The 20,328-nt window shown below is 32.1% G+C and overlaps 1 protein-coding gene across 1 annotated transcript; it reads left to right on the plus strand.

The window, feature by feature from the left end:
• The first annotated feature begins 210 nt into the window (after nucleotides 1-210).
• LOC110885238 (probable linoleate 9S-lipoxygenase 5) lies at nucleotides 211-18,227 on the plus strand. Its single transcript, XM_022132922.2, has 8 exons — nucleotides 211-734; nucleotides 924-1,216; nucleotides 14,188-14,764; nucleotides 15,510-15,595; nucleotides 15,682-15,789; nucleotides 15,887-16,173; nucleotides 16,255-16,518; nucleotides 17,298-18,227. Exons 1-8 carry the CDS (start codon nucleotides 374-376, stop codon nucleotides 18,064-18,066), a joined length of 2,745 nt encoding a protein of 914 aa, XP_021988614.1. The 5' UTR covers nucleotides 211-373; the 3' UTR covers nucleotides 18,067-18,227.
• Nucleotides 18,228-20,328: the final 2,101 nt, after the last annotated feature.

Below are 20,328 nucleotides of genomic sequence, written 5' to 3' on the forward strand. Positions count from 1 at the left end.
TCTATACTTTTATCTTAAATATTAATTTAAAAAATGATTGGTTAAGTTTTCTTAGACAAAATTAATTTTTTATTTGATTCTAACTCATGAATATAAAATAGTACAATAATCATTTATTTCATATACGTTGATAAAATTTGTTTTCATGCGCTAAGTCTAATCAACTATTTAACGAGTTATAAATATGGATTATTAATTGCTCAACAAAACGGGTAGGTACTCTCCTTACATAAATTATTGCTCATTGTTTTTGTCTTTTTTTTTTTCACACGCACAAAGCGGGTGGGTGTGTGTGGATACAAAGACAGAAAGTAGTGTTTATAAGTAAAGTCTTTGCAAGTCAAGAATCTGGAATAAGAAGCACTTTCACCATATGCAAACAGCTGTATATATTCATCTATATATAACCTTTACCAATAAACCTTCTCCTCTCAACTTAATTAACCAATACGTTCAGAATATTATCACAGACTACTTTCTGTCGTTATATTTTCTGAAGAAACAAGTTATGGGGGTGATGAACATGATGCCATGTGTGAAAAACACAAACAATAAGTCCGTACATGAATCGGAGATGTCGATGAAAAAGCCCATCAAAGGGACAGTTGTTTTGATGAAGAAGAATGTCCTTGATGTCAAAGATTTTGGTGCATCGTTTTTTGATTGGGTTTATGAAACCATCTTCCACAAACGCGTGTCGATCCAACTTATAAGTTCAACTCATTGTGATCCATGTATGTATCTTAATCTTGATCTCCATATAATAATATGTGGAGAACAACAATAACCTTTATTATACACTTGTGCATATTGTTGACATCCGTTACCATATATATATTATTGGTTTTGAAATGTACACGTCCGGTTTTTTAGTAGATTATCATACCTGTATTCATTGTGGTAATTTGTTTGTACCTTTTAAGCAAATGGGTCAAACGGGAAGATTGGAAAAGCAGCATTTATCGAAGATTGGACGACAAAGAAGACCGCGGTGGCAGCCGGAGAAGCATCTTTCTCGGTGACATTTGAATGGGATGAGTCTATGGGAGTTCCGGGTGCTTTCTTGATAAAGAACCACCACCGCCGTCAGTTTTACCTCAAGACTGTCGAACTAGAACATGTTCCGGGTCATGATGGGACAATCCATTTCGTTTGCAATTCATGGGTTTACCCGACCCATCGTTACAGCTACGACCGCGTCTTCTTCTCTAACCAGGTAACCTCTTTTTTATTTTGCTGTTATAAGTTTTTAGGTACAATATAATATAATGTTATGGTTGATTATTGATAGTTTGGTGTTAAAAATATTCAGATTTTAGGGAAATGGGTAAATTTGTTTTGTGGTAATTAATTATTATTAAATAAATCGAATCATTTGATGGTGATTTTATTCTCATTAGTATTTTAATAAGATTTTACTGCTTTTTGAAAATATACTATATTTTACATAAATCGAATCAGGTAATTAATTATTATTAAATAAATCGAATCATTTGTGGTAATTTTTGTATAATAGTTTTTAAAAAGTTGGGTTTGGGGAAACAAACCAATAATGGCCTAAAAACATTCTTCTCTGAAAAGTATATATAAATGTATATATTACTAATTAATAATTAATAATTAATAATATATTACGTTAGATACAGAGTTCAAAAAAGATACAGAACTTCAACTACTTTATCTAAGTGATATCCACATCCAATATTTGATTTTGTACTTTATATTATAGAAAATATATCGTGTTTTTATCCTAAAATTCTGCTTTAATTAATTTATCTTTTAATATCAAACTTAAGCATTGAAGTACTCATATGCATAAATATTAAATGAATCTTTTAATATATAACCAGGTAAAGTATCCTGTACAAAGTCATAATTTTGTAAGAAGTGTGAGAAATAATTTGGTGATGAAAAGTGTCCTCTATCTTAATTAATTCAAAAGGGTATATTAGTAATTTACCTTTCTTATCAATTAATTGAGTTTCAAGATAACTGAAAAAAAAAAACTGCCGTCCTATTTTTTTGCAAGATCCAATTCCATTTTCACCTACGTATCATTTCTTCATCATCTTAATCGCAACATCTTTTAATCGTATATTGTTCATATCTTCTTTTCATCATCTTTAAATTGCAATACAATGTTTTTTGGATTCCAGATAAAACACCATGACTTGAATCATAGTCAATTTATCTAGTTGTTTTAAAACACCATGCCATGAATCTGATTACAGTTCTCGTTATGATAATGTATGACGAATATGCAACCAAAGACCTCCTACAATTAAGGTGAATCATTAATTCCGATATTTAAGGAAAAAGGAGTAAATGTAAGAGTTTTTTTGGTCGTGTATGATATGGTTACCATATTTCAAACATTGAAAAAGACACTATTGCCCTTCAATTTTACATAAGGTCCCTCTAATTAAAACACAATTTACATTTTTATACCCTATTGATCTCAACCATTAGATCAAATATCCAATGGTTTAAAACACTTCTTACCCTTCTTACATTTTAGACACTTTTTACCATATCCCTACCCTATATAACCAAATTTAAATATTGAACAACGAAAGATGCATAAATACCATAACATAACGCTATGTAAAAAATTGTTTAAAGTTATTCTCAAGTTTCTTCTTTTAAAACTAATATATTGTATTTAATAGTTTATTTTTGATGTTTTAATAGTTTTGTGGTTGGTTCCCCTTTCTTTTTCTTTCTAGCTTCTTTTCATCGTAGAAAAAAGTTGGTTTAGTTTTATGGCCACTTAACAGTCGAATAACCAACCAGTTAACAAAATTTACTTGTAAAGAAAACACCAGTTAACTTGTTTGCGGATTAAAAAATTATTATGCGGCAATTAATGTTTATTTAATACATCAAATCATTCTATTATGCGGCAATTAATATTTATTTAATAAATCAAATCATTCAGTGATGATTTGGTTCCCATTCGTATTTATATAATATGTGATATTTATATTAATAAATCAAATCATTCTATTATGCGGCAATTAAGCTTTTATTACTTGTTAATAATATGTGTATAATTTAAAAAAGTCGTGTTTTCATCGTGGCTAGACTTTCTTGTCTGAAAACTATAAAGGCCCAAATTACTAATTTTTAAATATTTCTTCTAGAATTATTTTATATAACCTGAGTGATATCCACATCCATACTACATTATTTGATTTTGTGATTAGATCATAGAAAATATATCATGTTTTTATACTAATATTCTTGTTTTAATTACTTAGTCAGTTAATACCAAACCAATATTAATAAAATAATGTGGTTCATTTGCCTTTGATTTCTAATAGTTTGTGGTATCATGTTATATAGTTTCTGTTTTTAATAAAATGTGCTGTTGAAAAAGAAAATAGATAATATGAGAATGTGATATATTCTTTTTATATGTAATAAGTTATAAAAAATGGCACATATCAAATTATATTTAGAAAATTTTCTTTATTGTAATACTAGTAGTTATGTGATTGGTTGTTCTTTCTTTCTTGATCATTCAAGACCCTTTTCATCTTTTTAAAAGAAAAAAAAGTTGGTTCAGATTATTGGCACTTGGCAGTCACATAACCGAGTGGCTAACAAGTTTTATTTTTAGGTTGAACGTAGTGGGGCGCGAAGTGGGGCTATAGCGCCCACATAGCGCCGCCCACACCACCCCCTGGGCGCTATGCCCAAAAAAAAAAAACAAATGGCGTGAAAATTTTCGCGGCGCGAGAAGGTGTTGATTTGTTCTGCATTTTCCACTTTGTTCCCTGCATTTTACACTTTGTTCCCTGCATTAAAACACTTTGGTCCCTGCATTTTACACTTTGGTCCCTGCATTTTACACTTTGGTTATGATGAGGTAGGGGCTTTATGACTACGGGCTCTAGTGACATAACGCCCCATAAAACCCCTGTGTGACGTGGCACGACACGTGTCGCATAACGCCCACAAAAGAGCTTTATAACTACACATGGCCTTAAAGTAAAGACCAGTTAAGTACCAAAAAACTGACACATGCCAGTTGTTGGAAAGCAAAACCAGTCAAGCAAAAGCGATTAGAAAATATATTTCTTGAGAACTTATAAATGTAAAAAATAATGAGTCCAAACTTGATGTCGTTATTCACGTTTTGAACCTCAATAAGTGAGCACTGAAGAGGACATTACATCTTGTTTCTTTTTCTTTATCAGGCCCCGATAAAATCAGCTCACCAGTACATAATATTTTATTACTTTTGTAACACTCATTTTAAACTAAACAACTCTACTTTCATATTATTATAGATGAGATGTCTCTAATAATTAATGTACACTCTTCAAGCTTAAAAAAATATGTAATTTCGTAATGTTTTATTATTATTTAAAAAAAAGCAAATAAGTATTGGGCTTAATAAACCTAATGTCAAATGAGCTAAATTCTAAGCCATAAAAAATGATCTGTAAATAGGGTGTTTACTATTATTTTTTTTTAAATCGCGTGCCCCTCGAAATCACAGACCTTGTGCGAAGGTCCTCCCTACACACCACCAAAGTCGCACTAATTATGGAATAGTACTTTTACAGGAGTTAATATTCGCACATCCTTTCTCTCTGTCTCTCTATATACATAGATATATAAAGAGAGATTGTAAAAAGATATGAAAAAATGTATAAGGATGTGGAAATAATGAGAGCCATTTTTTTTATTTTCTTTTAGCACTAATAAAAACAATTTTATTAAATGCGGGCTAGCAAGTTGCTACGAAATAAAACAACAGAGAACCCTATAAGGGACTATCACCAAAATAAATCAACTGCAAAAGAATATCAAACCCCAGCCATTGACTCCAAGTAATAGCCACCTCCTTTGACTGATTTTTTATCAATAAGAAATCGGTTGGAAAATTACGCTCATGTTCAAATGGCACTAAAAAATAGATTGGAAAATCAATGCTACATTCATATTCACACATACAAGACTTTTCCGAATGAGTAATATTATACATCCTTCATCTCTATCTCTCTTTATATATACATACATATATATAAAGAGATATAGTGTAAAACTAAGTGTAAATAAGATTTAGAGTTAAATGTTATTTTAGTCCCTATGGTTTGTGTCATTTTGCCAGTTTAGTTCAAATGTTTCATTTTAAACCTGTGGATCCAAGAAGGTTTCACAGTTCCCATTTTAGTACATTTGGTTAACTTCATCCATTTTTTCTGTTAACGAGAAGGCCAATTCGGTCATTTTGTATGTAATTTTGTTAATTAAAAGGGCAATTCAGCCATATGAAATAACCGAATTGGCCTTCTCGTTAACAGAATAAATGGATGAAGTTAACACAGTGGACTAAAATGGCAACTGTGAAACCTTTTTGGAGCCACAGTTAAAAATAAAACCTTTGAACTAAACTGATAAAATGGCCCAAACCAAAGGAACTAAAATGACATTTAACTTTAAGATTTAATAATGTGGAAATAGTGAAAGCCTTTCTCTCTCACACTCACTACTGTCCCTTTTATTAATTTTGTTTGTATATCTTATTTTTGATTGAATACGAGTATATACATGACTTTTTTCTAAGTGTTTAGAAAATAATGATATATGCCAACGAACTACTACTAGTGAAGTGGTTGGGGAAATATTTGGTGTTCCTTATGACTTAGGTTCGACTCCAACTATTCCCATTATTTTCTGCGGCATCCAGGTGAATAGCGAATACAGGTGGCACTGGTTCGTCTTTGATGGGAGACGAAGTTTTACCGATTATTCCACTGTCATGCCTTCGCGCGGGTGGAGGTCGGGTTTCCGCGCATCTGGGACAGCCAAGGGGCTGGCGGCGGTCGAGTAGTCGACCTTGGCTACAACGTCAGATGTCACGGTGGTTGGCACGTCATTCTTTGCCGTTCAAAAAAAAATAATGATATATTATATTTTGGAAAAAAAGTTATTGCTTCTACTTATTTGAAACATAATTATTGTTGTTTTTTTGTAGTCATTGAACTTTTACTTGAATAACTGCACCCAAAAGTCGAAATTGATGTTCCCACAAGTGCAAACAAGCAAACCACTCGCCATCAATTTTGTTTGAGCGAAGTTGGTAAATAAAGTTTTATATTTCTCAAGTGTATATATATATATAGGGTGGGGTTCTAGAGGGAACACTAGTGCATTTGCGAACTAAGTGAACAAATCCTGGCTATTGATCTACACACGTGTATGGCCAGGATCTCATCATCAAATCGTAAAATACACTAGTGTATTTCAACATCAAATCTTGGCCATTGATCTACACACGTGTATGGCCAGAATTAGTTCACTCAGTTCGCAAGCTACACTAGTGTTCACTCTTGAACCTACTCCTATATATATATATATATAAACTAATAATAGTACTAGCCAGTATTATTACCCTATATATTAAAAACCCAACGATTTGAACAGTAGAAGGGGATTTTTTTGTAAATTACATACATGCTAATGAACAGTACAACAAAAATTATACATATTATTACTAACTGCTAATGAACAGTACAACAAAAATTTTGAGAATTCATAATACAAATAATTTTATTATTATTAATTTATTAGTATTTATTTTATTATTTTTAGTAGTATTATATTTATTATTCAACTTTATCTTTTAATCATAACTTGCGTTCGTTAACCTTTTTAAAAATTCTAAATTTGCATCTATATATATTTCAAGTTATTTTTCCGCACGTTCTCATGATAGGTTACCATGGACATTGGATTGATTCTATACATGTGAATTGTAACTCACGATGAACAATTAAATGTAATTTTTTATTTATTACATTATAATATTGTTATGATATTGTATTATTATAAATACTTTTTATTATATTTTATTTTTCGCTTATAATTTTTAACATAATACTTTTTATAAAATTTTGAATATTTCATTACTATGTGCTTACTGAGTTTTTGTGACCGTCTTATATTAAAAATCACTATTTCAGTCCATTAGTTTAAAAAATATGATTTCAATCTCTGTGGTTTCACTTTCGTAATTATTTCAATCCCTGTACTTAACAGAATAATAGATTGAAATGGTTACGAAAGTGAAACCACAAGGACTGAAATGGGTATGAAAGTGAAACCACGGGGACTGAAATCACAATTTTTGAGCTAATGGACTGAAATAGTGATTTTTAACACATCACAGGGACGAAAACGGTAATTAACTCTTAACTATAATAAGCCAAATGATAGTTTTATCAATTTGCTGAATTAAATGCGTAAAAAATCTAAAAATAAAAACAACTGCAAATTTTAATATAAAAGATAAAATTAGTCATTTAATTTAAAATAATAAATATATCTCCATATCTATATATGATACTATATAATGCATTTTCTCTTTACCAAATTCTTTTATGTATAAAAATGATAAATTCTCATAAAATTTTAAGATTGTATGTGAAAGTTCAAGTTAAAATGTATAAATATTTGCTATTTTCTTTAATTCATATCACTGATCTTTACTTGATCAATAACATTTATGTCTAATAAATCTATACTATATATTAGATTATATATAAATAATAAAAAATAAGTTATGGATAATAAATTCATCACATTCATCAAGAACATATATTCAAAATTACATTTTATTGTATTTGTGTATTTGGAGTAAAAGATTAATCAGTAAACCAAAATTAATCAAATTAACATAAAACATGTTTTGTAATTTTAGAGTTGTTAGTTAAAAATCTAGATGTAAATTGTCGACTCCGCCACAACACGTGGGTTTTTCACTAGAAAAAAAATTGTTGCAGAATACTATATAATGTTTATCATAAGGGTTTTACTGTTTATCAGAAGGGTTTCTCGTGCGTTGCAGCCGCGAAGCACGATTGCTTTTATATACACACACGACGTATATACAATTTTTAACGTTTTTAGGTTTGAATTAAGTTCTCGGCTTATATTGTCGAACCCACTGCATTGCGCGTGTTCCCCCATAAGTACTTTAATAATAAATCTTTACGTATGCATGTACTATGGACGTCGTTTGAAAGTGTTCTACAATTGAACGAAAGGATAAGGAAATGACTACACTTTTACTTTAAAAATAAATCCACTACACTTTTGCTTTTGCTTAGCCTTCACCTTTCACCTTCCTCTTCTTCTTTTTCATCTGCATACGCTTACTCATTGATCGTGACAACCATTAAGCCATGTTTACTGGTCCGAACGATTTGACCTGTATACAATTGTAGCATAATATATCAACGTACTAAATTAAAAGATTATAATAAAGGATCTGCAAAATTAAAATAAAAAGAAAACTTTGAACTTAATATATAACATAAAATTAAAACTAGTCGTTTGTTTTAAAAAATAAATATTTATCAATACTAATTTAGGTCTTGCTACACACGCCATTTGAAAGTATTCCTTTATAATTGCTAGAAAGGACCAGTTACTTTTGCTTAGTCTTTCACCTCTCCACTAGTCCACTTCATTTTCTTCTTTATCTTCCTTTACGATTGTTTGTGTCAGTCATGACATTGATGATTGATCAAATCATATTTACAACAATCATTTCCTTTCCAACAAGCATGCTTGTAAAACATGGTCAATCACTCCAAGGTAGGTTACTCCGCCTAATTACTCGGAATCGATCAAACGTGGTCAATTAACCTCGGCCATAATCAGTTCTAGTAGGTCAACTAGGACCGAGTTTGACTTTAAAAAATAAAACATAATTTCTATATCTAATATATCAAAGAATTAATATCATTTTCACGTATTTTGTTAAAAATATTTGTAAATTTATGTTATTTGACATATATTTAATTTCCGAAAACTAATTTCTTTATAATTTAACATGTCCGAGTACTTACCGAGTATTCTCCGCCTAGGCCGAGTATTCTCAACTCACTGGTTGGCCAACTAAAGAGCGCTTAGTGACTTTTGCAACCATGCCAACAAGTCAATATTATGACTATTATCATTTTGTATATGAATTTTAACGACTATAATAATATAAAAATAATATTATATTTGATAATTAACGTCTTAATGTGCAATATTGTTTTTTGTAGTATTATGATATATGCCATACAACTTATTGTGCATTATTTCTAGTTGTTTTTTTGTAGAAAAGTAAGACACAAAACACGTGTAGGATTTAATTTAAGTTATCATGCGTTTCTATTTTTTTTTTTAAATCCTGTTTGGTTGTCTATGACTTTGCATACACTAATTAATCAAATTGTTATAAAAATATTCACTTAATCATCAGTATATCATATTGTTAAATCTGACTAGAATCAATATTAAATATGAGTAATATTCAAACTAATATTCTATTATTTAAGTAAAACGAATGTTGTCTCCAAGTTAACATGGCGTTTCACGTGTGAATGCGCTTAAACCTAAGGGTGGGAATTTCTGGCACGACCTTAAAACACGACGAGAACCTAACACGAAATTTGCAAGTTTGGGTTTAGTCTAAATGGGTTCGGGTCAGTTTCAGGTTAAACCCGCCAACCCGTTTAGCTAAACGTCGGGTTGGCGGGTTGACCCGTTAACCCATTTCTGTAATATTATATTTTTTACAATATGTTTTATGTTATAAATTAATTTTGGTGTGTATTTTATGCTATACTTATAACTTAAAAATAGAAATTAACATATGATTTTATGATTTTAATGTAATTTTATTATCTAATTTGTGTTTTTTTGTAGTAGATGTTAATTTTAATATATTAATTTGTAAAAAAAAAATAAAAAAAAAAACTCGGGTTGAACGGGTCGGGTTCGGGTCAGCCTGCGAATATTCAAGTCAGGTTCGGGTTCATATGTATGAAACAATTTTCGGGTTCGGGCCGTGTTCAGATTCGTCTAAAATTTTCGAGTTCGGATCAGGTTGAACCCGCCAACCCGTGAACACGACCCATTTAGCACCCCTACTTAAACCTCTTTTGCTCTTTTAAGGAGTTGATATTTTACGTATTTGTCTGAAGGAATTAATTTCTTCTCTAATCATTGTCTGCTTACTCATTTTAATTTCTGTATTAATTAAAATAATTTGAGTTATCTACTTTTTTCAAAGACGATGTTATCGAGTTTCAAATCCTTGATCTCGTACTCTTAAATTCAATGACTTTGTCATTGGACTAAACCTAAGGCTAGCAATTTTACACGAATACACGACACGAACCTACACGAAGTTAACAGGTATTGTGTATGGCCTTAACAGGTATCGTATACCAAACAGGTAGACACGATATTACCTGTTAATTTTCGTGTACAAACAGGTTAAATACTTGTTTACCTGTTAATACCCGTCAGTACACGATAATAAATTAAATTAAATAAAACTCATCAGCTATGTGCGTATGGGTTCCTTAATTCCTTTCTATTTTCATTCCTCATTCAACAAAAAAAAAAATAAAACCCTAAACTCCCTCTGTAACTCTCAGATAGCATGTCGTGTTCGTGTTTTTGTTCGTCTTAACAAGTATTAATAGGTAATTTTCGTGTATAACTGTTGAACAGTCGTGTTAACAGGTATTAACAGGTAATTTTCGTGTATATCGTGTCGTGTTCGTGTTTGAAAAAAATGACACGATAAGTTATCGTGTCGTGTTCGTGTATGGGATTTCGTGTATCGTGTATCGTGTCTTATCGTGTACGGGTATACACGATATGCCAGCCCTAACTAAACCCCGACCCAGATCTGGATTATCTATTTTGACATGTTTGGGATTCAAGATATATATCACCGGTAACAAAGATAATGTCGTAACAATATAAGCATTAATGATAATTTTTAAAATTTTCCCTGCATATATAGTTAACTTTATTTTACAAATGTAAAAAACCTTGAAAAGAGGGTTTTAATATATATAATGCTTAATAGTTAAATTTCATTATGTTAATTTAATGGTGAATCTATCACACATTAACTACCAATGAAAGTTTTATTTAAGTTATTCTTTTTAGCCATCTTAAATCTATACATATAATAAAGTAAACCAATGTGTGACACGTGTCATTCATTGGATGCACCTATTTTTGGGTTTTCCCGCCTTTCTTTCATATTTATTTTCTAATAATTTATCTTCTAATTTTTAGATAATATTAAATAGAAAAATGTTTATCTGATAATTATAACCCTTTTATTGAAATTTGAAAAGGGTTTCACGCTTTTTTGGATTTTATTAAAATTCATGACTACATTATATAATTATAAGTTTGAATATATATATATGTCAAAATTAAAAATTATTCTTCAAAAATTCAGTAACATCCATACTCTATATATACATTTAGAAAAATATTAATAATTGCAAATAATACTAAATAGAAAAATGTTAATTGAATACAAAAAAAATATAGGATATCATCAAATGTATATCGATTACTTAAATGAGTATACACATGCATGGGCGGTGATAAGGGTGTGCAGGGAGGACCACCGAACAGGGTCTGTGATTTCAAGGGGCACGTGTTTTTTATAAAAAAAAAAAAAAAAAAACCGATATCTATGTTAAAAAAACCCAAAACCCCAATAAGTCTATAAGTTGTTTCAAAAAACATAACCAAACATGCTCTTACTGAGCCCAATACCCATTTTATTTTAAAATTAAATAATAATATTAAAACATTACGAAAGAACATAGAGCTCAAACAGGGTACATGAATTCTTACAGACGACTCTGTACACATGTATGAGATTTTTTTACTATTATTATTAGTTTCATTATTTATCAAATATATATAAATGTCTCCGTCATTGATTTGCATTTACAAGAAATATTTTATTACATAGTTTAAATTGTTCAACCCGTGTAACACACGGGGAACTAACCTAGTATAGTTATAAAACCTAGGGTGAAGATACAATAGGAAGTTTATTTGGCTAGGAAGGATAGAAAGTGATCTTGACCATCCATTAAGTTAATCAAGTGCTAAGATTAAATCAGGGAAAATGAAAGTAAGAAAAGAGGCGCGTGACTTTGTTCAAGGGCATTCTAGTCAATCCAAGCCAATAGTTTTTCTCTCCTCCAATTCCCCCCCATTTTTTAAACGTTAATAACTCTTTCATACGACATTATTTTTTTATAAAATTTGCACCAAAACAACGAGCGTTTTTTTATCTTTAAAACGAGTATACTATTGCTATATTTAAAAAAAAAAAATTTAAAACCCAGTTGCGTAAAACGCAATAGAAAAACTACCAGTTACATAAAACGCAATGAAAAAAAACCTAAAAATTGACATTTTTCTAAAACGCAAAGCATCAAAAACACAAAGAAATGACTTATTTGTAAAACGCAATGGCCAGAAAACACACAGAAATGTCTTATTTGTAAAACGCAATGGCCAGAAAATACATAAAAATGTGTTTTACCTAAAACGCAATACACAAAAAACACAAAGAAATAGCTTATTTGTAAAACGCAATGGCCAGAAAACACTTAAAATGTCTGTTTTCTAAAACGCAATGGATTGAAAACACATAAAAAAGTGTTTTACCTAAAATGCAATGCATCAAAAACACAAAGAAATGTCTTATATGTAAAACGCAATGGCCAGAAAACACTTAAAAATGACTCATTCTAAAACGTAATGGACTGAAAACACCTAAAAAATGTGTTTTACCTAAAACGCAATGACTAAAAACACATAAATGTGTGTTTTTCTAAAACGCAATAGCCAGAAACCACATAAAACTCTCTTATTTCTAAAATGCAATGGACACATAAAACTGTCTGTCACTGTGAACTGTCTGAATTGTCTACGATTTACTGTCTTCGAAATGAGCTCAACCCCAGCCAGGGGCTCTGCCCCTTGGACCCTGCCAGGGGCTGCCGCCCCTGGGACCCCGCTACCGGGGGCTGCCGCCCCCGGACCCCCGCAAAGATCGTAAAACGCAATGAATAAATCAAAAACCCAGATCGCGAAAATGAAATTAAAGAATTTCTTACATGGATTGAAGCCAAATTCAACATCAATTGACGAAATTTGAATGATAGAAATACTTATCAACGCTCGAATCGAACGAATCGAGTGATTATCTCCAAATCACCGGAAAAAACGATATTTTTTTATGAAATTAAACTGGGTTTTCTTCAAAAAAAAAGCTGAAGAACACGTCGATCGGGTTCTGAATCATTGATTGTTGATGAAAATCGCACTATAATGTAGTGATTATTGAGATAGAAAGTGAAGAAATAGTTGAAGATGGTGGGTTTTGAAAATGGTGGGTTTTTGAATTTACTGGGTTTTGAAAAAGGAAGAAGAATGAGTTAGATTGACTAAAATACCCTTTCTCTTTATTTTAAATTTTGCCACATGTCATAATCCTATGGCTTCCTATCATTCCTAGCGAAAATTAACTTCCTATTTGATCTTTTCCCATAAAACCTATGTTTAAAATTTGACGTAAAAAAAATTACATTATTCCCATATTTTAATTATAATTTATCTAGTTTACTATTAAGTGTTCGATGGTTAGGTTTTAGTACAAGTGGATCTTAAAATATAAATGGGTTTAATATCAGAAGTGAAGGGGGTATTTTTTTTTTTTGAAATTTTCTTTTCTCATCCTGAAGAACGTATTTTATTCTCGGAATCTAATAAAAAAAATTATATATTTACACAAGTAGAGTAATTACACATAATTACTCTATTAGAGCATATACATGAATTATTATTTATTTTTCTTTTTACATTTTGCAATAAACATTAATTTTAAGTAGATGGGAAAAATTCAAAACAATAAAATAAAAAAGTTCCTCATTCACTTTTGTTATGTTGACTCATTTTAAACAAGTGTTCTGCCATAAAAGTATTTATTTTAATGTTACATTGAAATTTCTAGAATATAGTTGAGTTTTATTGAAGGAATATGAATATAAAACATTTTGATCCTTTACAAAGTGGCGAAAGTAATTGATCATATATGACGGAAATTTACTATGTATTCCATACTAATTTCTATGTATTTATAATATTTTCTATTGAATAACCCACCTGGTTAATGCAAATGTTTGATGAAGACATTCATATTTGAACCTAAATATAATATAATAACCTGGTTACTGACAGAATTCTGACATTGATACTCTTTTTTAGTGCGGTATATAGTTCGTTTAGATAGTTATTATAGAAAGAAAAAAAAAAGAAGATTTGATTTGGTTGTTATCGCAGGCATATTTACCTTCTTTCACACCCGAACCATTACTTCACTACAGAAAACAAGAGCTCATCAACCTTAGGGGAACTGGGTCAGGAATGCTTAAGGAATGGGACCGGGTTTACGACTATGCATACTATAACGATTTGGGTGCACCTGATAAGGGACCAGACTATGTGCGACCTGTTCTTGGTGGATCTCAAGAGTATCCATATCCACGAAGAGGAAGAACGGGTCGTGAGCCAACTAAAACGGATCCAAATAGTGAAAAGAGACTGTTTCTTCTAAGTTTGAACATTTATGTGCCGAGAGATGAACGGTTCAATCATATCAAGTTCTCAGATTTCTTAGGATATGCAGCCAAATCCATTGGCCAAGTGGTTCGACCGGAAGTTAAGGCCGTATTTGATAGAACTCCAAATGAGTTTGATTCATTTGATGATGTAATGAAGCTTTACAAAGGTTGGTTTAACCTCCCCAAACATACGGTAAAAAAGATACGAAAACACACAAATCTGGAACTTGTAAGAGAACTCTTGCGCAATGATGGCGAGAAGCCTTTTACATTCCCAATGCCCGACGTTATCAAAGGTATATAATTCTTGACTTGTGTTAATCTAGCCTAATATCTGTTATGATTATTATTGTTGCCCAGACTTGATATTTGTTCTCTAGATCGCAAATGATAAACTAAACTTTATTGAATACTGAATTTGAATACAATGGAATGAGTTTTACAAATGAATTCTAAGCCCTTTTTATAGTTTCTAAAAGGTGCGAGTGAATAGACGCGTTCTTTCACGAACGGGTGTGTCTCTTGGATTGTGTGGATGAGAATCAATCTTGAAAGGTTGTGTCTTCTTGTCCAAGATCATGTCCCTTTGTTTCTCCTTGTGGCCGAGATCAAACAGGTGCGACTCCAAGGGATTTCGCAACCCTTCGGGTGGTAGTTACCAAGTTCTGTTTTGCCACTTTTAGTCCCTCTACTTTGTAACCGTCATATAACTAACTTTTAACTACATACTAATAAACCCTTAAACTTTGGATGTGTAGAGATTAGTGATTTCAATTATTATTTACTCTAAAGCTTGTTTGTTGGTTATTATTTTTTTCTATTGTTTGAATGTTTGATTGTTAATTAATGTTAGGTTTATTCGTAACCTTTTCTTTGTAATTAGTTTAGAGATCTAGTTTAGTTATCAATACACATAAAATATTACTAGTTTCACTTTATTCTTTATTTCAGTTATTTTAACTTGTGTCTATACTCCATAGTACTTCCTCACCAAGTCCTTGTGTCAAAAACTAAATTAACTAACTAATGATAATTTTCCAGAGAACGAGTTTGCTTGGCGAACAGATGAAGAGTTTGGAAGAGAAATGGTCGCGGGAGTAAATCCTGTGGTCATTCGTCGACTTGAAGTAAGTTCCATGGAAGTCTTTTGATAACATGCTTCGACCCGTCAAATTCTTCAACAATATTTACATTTTATTTTGTATCCACCCAGGAGTTCCCGCCAGCTAGCAAGCTCGATCCAAATGAATATGGAGACCAGACAAGCTCTATGACTGAGGAACATCTTAAACCAAACATGAACGGTTTAACAATAAAACAAGTACGGATAACATTGAATCCAACTATGAGTTTGCTATTCTCATAGGAAAAGATCACAATTGCTAAAAAAGTTGTGTGTTCGTGTTTGAATTATGCAGGCATTGGAAGAAAATAAGTTGTTCATCTTGGATCATCATGATGCATTAATGCCATATCTAAAAAAAATCAACTCTACAAAATCATCGAGAATCTATGCAACCCGAACAGTACTCTTGCTTAAAGATGATGGCACACTGAAACCGCTTGCGATTGAGTTAAGCTTACCTGATAAAGACAGTGAGGTTTACACTCCTTCTGAAGATGGTGTTGAAGGCACCATATGGCAGTTGGCCAAGGCGTATGCAGCGGTCAATGATTCCGGATATCATCAACTTATTAGCCACTGGTACTTGAATTTTTTACGCGATTAGCATAACATATTTCATGACTATATATTTAAGTATTTTGATTTATTTTGGTGGAGTAGGTTGAACACTCATGCAGTAATAGAGCCATTTATAATCGCTACTAATCGACAGTTAAGCGTGCTTCATCCGATTTATAAGCTCCTGCAACCACATTTTCGCGATACCATGAACATTAATGCATTAGCTCGACAAATACTCATCAATGCTGGCGGTGTCCTTGAAATGACCGTATTTCCAGCTAAATACGCCATGGAAATGTCAGCTGTTCTTTATAAAAATTGGGTTTTCACCGAACAGGCGCTACCAGCTGATCTACTTAAGAGGTAATTAGTGACATCATACTTTATAACTGGTTCATACTTTATAACAAAATAACATACATCTCATTTCTGTGTTATTTTTCAGAACCATTTTCTAAGTAGAGGGTAGAGTTATATGGATATGAAATTTTAAAACTTGACAAACGGATTTACGTACTGACATTTGTATAGAGAAGTACTATGCGCACAGGGGCGGATCTAGGCCACTTTTGTGGGTTCCCAGGAACCCATTCGGTTTAGAAAAAATGAGAAAAATTAGTGAGAACCTCGTATGATTTGGAAAAAAATAGTGAGAATTAGTAAGAATCTACCAATAGGAACACAGTGAAAAAAGTTTTTAGATCCGCCGCCGCTGTATACGCATAAAATATGTCTAGTTACTATTGTTACAAAAAACTGATATAATTTATTAAAACGTCCAGTCCAGCGTTAGTATTCATAAAGTGCCCAACCAATATTCCTTTTAGTTTGTCGTTTTAAAAAACAAGAGGCATCTAGTTTTTAAAAGCATCAAATGTGTAGCACTTTCTAATGATGTTCAATTGTCATTACTTTAGAGTTTATAAATTGTTACTTTAGAAATATTAAGTTAAAACAGATCAGTTAACTTTTTCTTTAACATGTAGGTTTTTAATATAAGAGAAATCAACCATAAATAGATTGTTGTAACAATTTTTTTTGTAATATTTTTCATCATTTTATTAAAAGCTGATACGTATTAACTTAATTATTTTAACGTGTCTAAATTCTATAAAATAATTAAGTTTGGCATTTATATATAGAGGTGTAGCGGTCGAGGATCCAAGCCAGCCCCACGGACTTAAACTGCTCATAGAAGATTACCCGTTCGCAATTGATGGACTTGAAATTTGGTCAGCAATCAAAACATGGGTTGATGACTACTGTAAGATATATTATGAATCAGACGAAATGGTTCAAAATGATTCTGAACTACAGTCATGGTGGACCGAGTTGAGAACTGAGGGCCATGGTGACAAGAAAGACGAGCCATGGTGGCCTCAGATGAAGTCACGGGCCGAGCTAATGGACACATGCACCATCATCATATGGGTGGCCTCAGCTCTCCACGCAGCGGTTAATTTTGGGCAATATCCTTACGCGGGTTACCTCCCCAACCGCCCTACAGTTAGCCGTAGGTTCATGCCAAAGCCAGGTACACCGGAGTATGCTGAGCTAGAGTCAAACCCCGAAAAGGCATTTCTAAAAACCATAACAAGCCAACTCCAAACTTTGCTAGGAGTGTCATTGATCGAGATTTTATCAAGGCATTCGACGGATGAGATTTATCTCGGTCAAAGCGAGTCTCCATATTGGACGGCTGATGTGAGCACATTAGAAGCTTTTGAGAGATTTGGGAAGAGATTGGTGGAAATAGAAGGGGGGATTATGGAAAGGAACAACGATGAATGCTTGAAGAATAGAAATGGACCCGTCAAGGTTCCGTACACCTTGCTTTATCCTAACACTTCAGATTATACTCGTGAGGGTGGACTTACTGGCAAGGGCATTCCTAATAGCATATCAATATGAAAGCATCATAGTTGGTTTTGTGTGTTATTTTTCATGTAAATCTTTGTTTGTGGATTGTGATTGATGAGACTTGGTTAATGTAACAAATGTAATAAAAATAAAAAAATGAAGTTTGGCAAATTAGAGCATTCTAATGCATTGTGTATAACTTTTTGTGTGTCCCCGGTCAGTTTTTAAATATTAGTGTTTTTTACGCATTTATCCATACACATTGATTTATTTGAATTTTTTAAGAACCTAATGCTCATGCTAAAATTTGGGTTTTTTCTCGTATTAAAAGTGATTTTCTTGGTTATAGTCTCAATAACGACTTACCATTTGATTGCATTGAAAACACCATATTTTGCCATCAAAAAATATTTGAATTGAAACATTACTAAGAGCAATTAACACAACAACAACCAACAAAAAACATACTCTTTCTTACGTCAACAAAGCTTAGACCATACGTAGTGGTCAGGGCCGGCCCAAGGGGGAGCCAACTAAAGCAACTGCCTTGGGCCTCCACCCTTCTAGGGCCTCCAATTTCTGTGTTAGGCCTGTTATGTTAGGTCAGAAACTGACAACAATAGAAAGGGAAAAATGCATCGGAATCTAAAGCGTGAATTGTTTATACATGATGCCATTTTGTGGAAGATAAATCACTGATAACTAGAAGCAGAAAACATCATTGTTCGTCGGTTCTGAAGTCTGAGATTAAAAGCCAGTTGTTCAAGGTAATCGTTTTTGGCTTAATTTGTTGATGACTTGATTGTAGTTTTCTGTCCTAAAATCATTGATAACTTGGCACGTTTCTATACTTCAGATTGTTTCTGTTGTTTTAGATCTTCATGCTAATGGCATATATAATATAATGAACATGGACTTGAAACCTGAAAATATTATTCTGGGTGCAATATATGTGTAATTTGGTGTAGTGTCTAAATCTGATATATAAAGTATATAATGCTTACATGGAAGAATCTCTTTCTTTCATTTGAAAATAAATTATGCGCCATATTTAATAAGGTTATTATTGTAATGCAGAATAATGTAATTTTTTTTGTCTATGTTATTTATAAGGTTTCATTCAGTCTGCACCCTTCATTTATAGGTTGGAAACAAAAAAAAATTGTAGCAAAAGATAATTAAGGATAATATTAAGCTTTTAGCCTTCTTGTCAATTGAAAAAGACTCTCTTTTGAAAGGGATAATACAACTCTCCTATAAATACATAATAGAGACTAGGAGATTGGGGTCAGGTCAAAAGAGTTGTTTTTTAAGACATTCTATCCATACAAAAAAAAAAAAAAAATTATGATTTACAAGAAAAAAAATTAATTATAAAAAAATTATAATAATGAAATTCGAAAAAGGCCCCAAACTTTTATCTCGCTTTAGGCCCTCGAAAGGGTTGAGCCGGCCCTGGTAGTGGTAACAACAAATAATGCCCAACTTATGGGCATTGTGTGTCACGTGTCATCCTAGTCAGCAAATGAGCGTAGTGGTGATAATGCCCAATAATACCCCGTCAATCATTACAAAATTATTAATTTTTTTTAATTAAAACTAACAAAATTCACTAAATAAAAACATTACATTCTTAAAAAAACCGGAAATAAGAAAAAAAAATTAAAATCCTAAAAAAACAAAAAAAAAAATCCGAAACAAATAAATAAAATACTATTAAGCTAGAGTCCGTATTTTTGACGGATTTGTTGTCGACATATTTGGGCTAGGATCAACGCGTCGCTAGTGAGATGGTCGATGATTTTAGACAAAAATTCGATATCTTTCTCCATTTGTCTCGATTCTTGTATCGCGACAAACTTTTTGTTTTCGGCGTTTCTTTCCTCCATAGTTTGTAAACGCCTATGACAAAGATCTCAAATGTCTTGAAGGCGTCGATTCATCTCTTCGAAATCTTGCTTTAATATTTTTGGGATTAGAAGAACAGGACTCCGCTTTTTTCCCTTATTTTGGCACTTCTTCTACCCAGTGGTCGTTCCAACTCCAAATCCTCCTCGTCGTCTAAAATAATATTTAAATCGACGTTACGAGCATCTGAGGTGGGAGTGTCCGGGTCAACCGACGATGATGTTTTGGATCGCTTTGATTTACGTCTAATGCTAGACGTCATCGTCGATACGTTTGACCATTTGGGACTTTCTCGTAAAAGCTCCCAACATCTTAAATACGTGAAACCGCCTTTCATAGCGTTGTATTCTTCCAACGCTCTTCTTATAACATTAGCGTCGTTTTGGCCACTTTCCCTGTTGTCTC

The sequence above is a fragment of the Helianthus annuus genome, chromosome 10 (assembly GCF_002127325.2).
Source record: "Helianthus annuus cultivar XRQ/B chromosome 10, HanXRQr2.0-SUNRISE, whole genome shotgun sequence".
Lineage (NCBI taxonomy): Eukaryota > Viridiplantae > Streptophyta > Magnoliopsida > Asterales > Asteraceae > Helianthus > Helianthus annuus.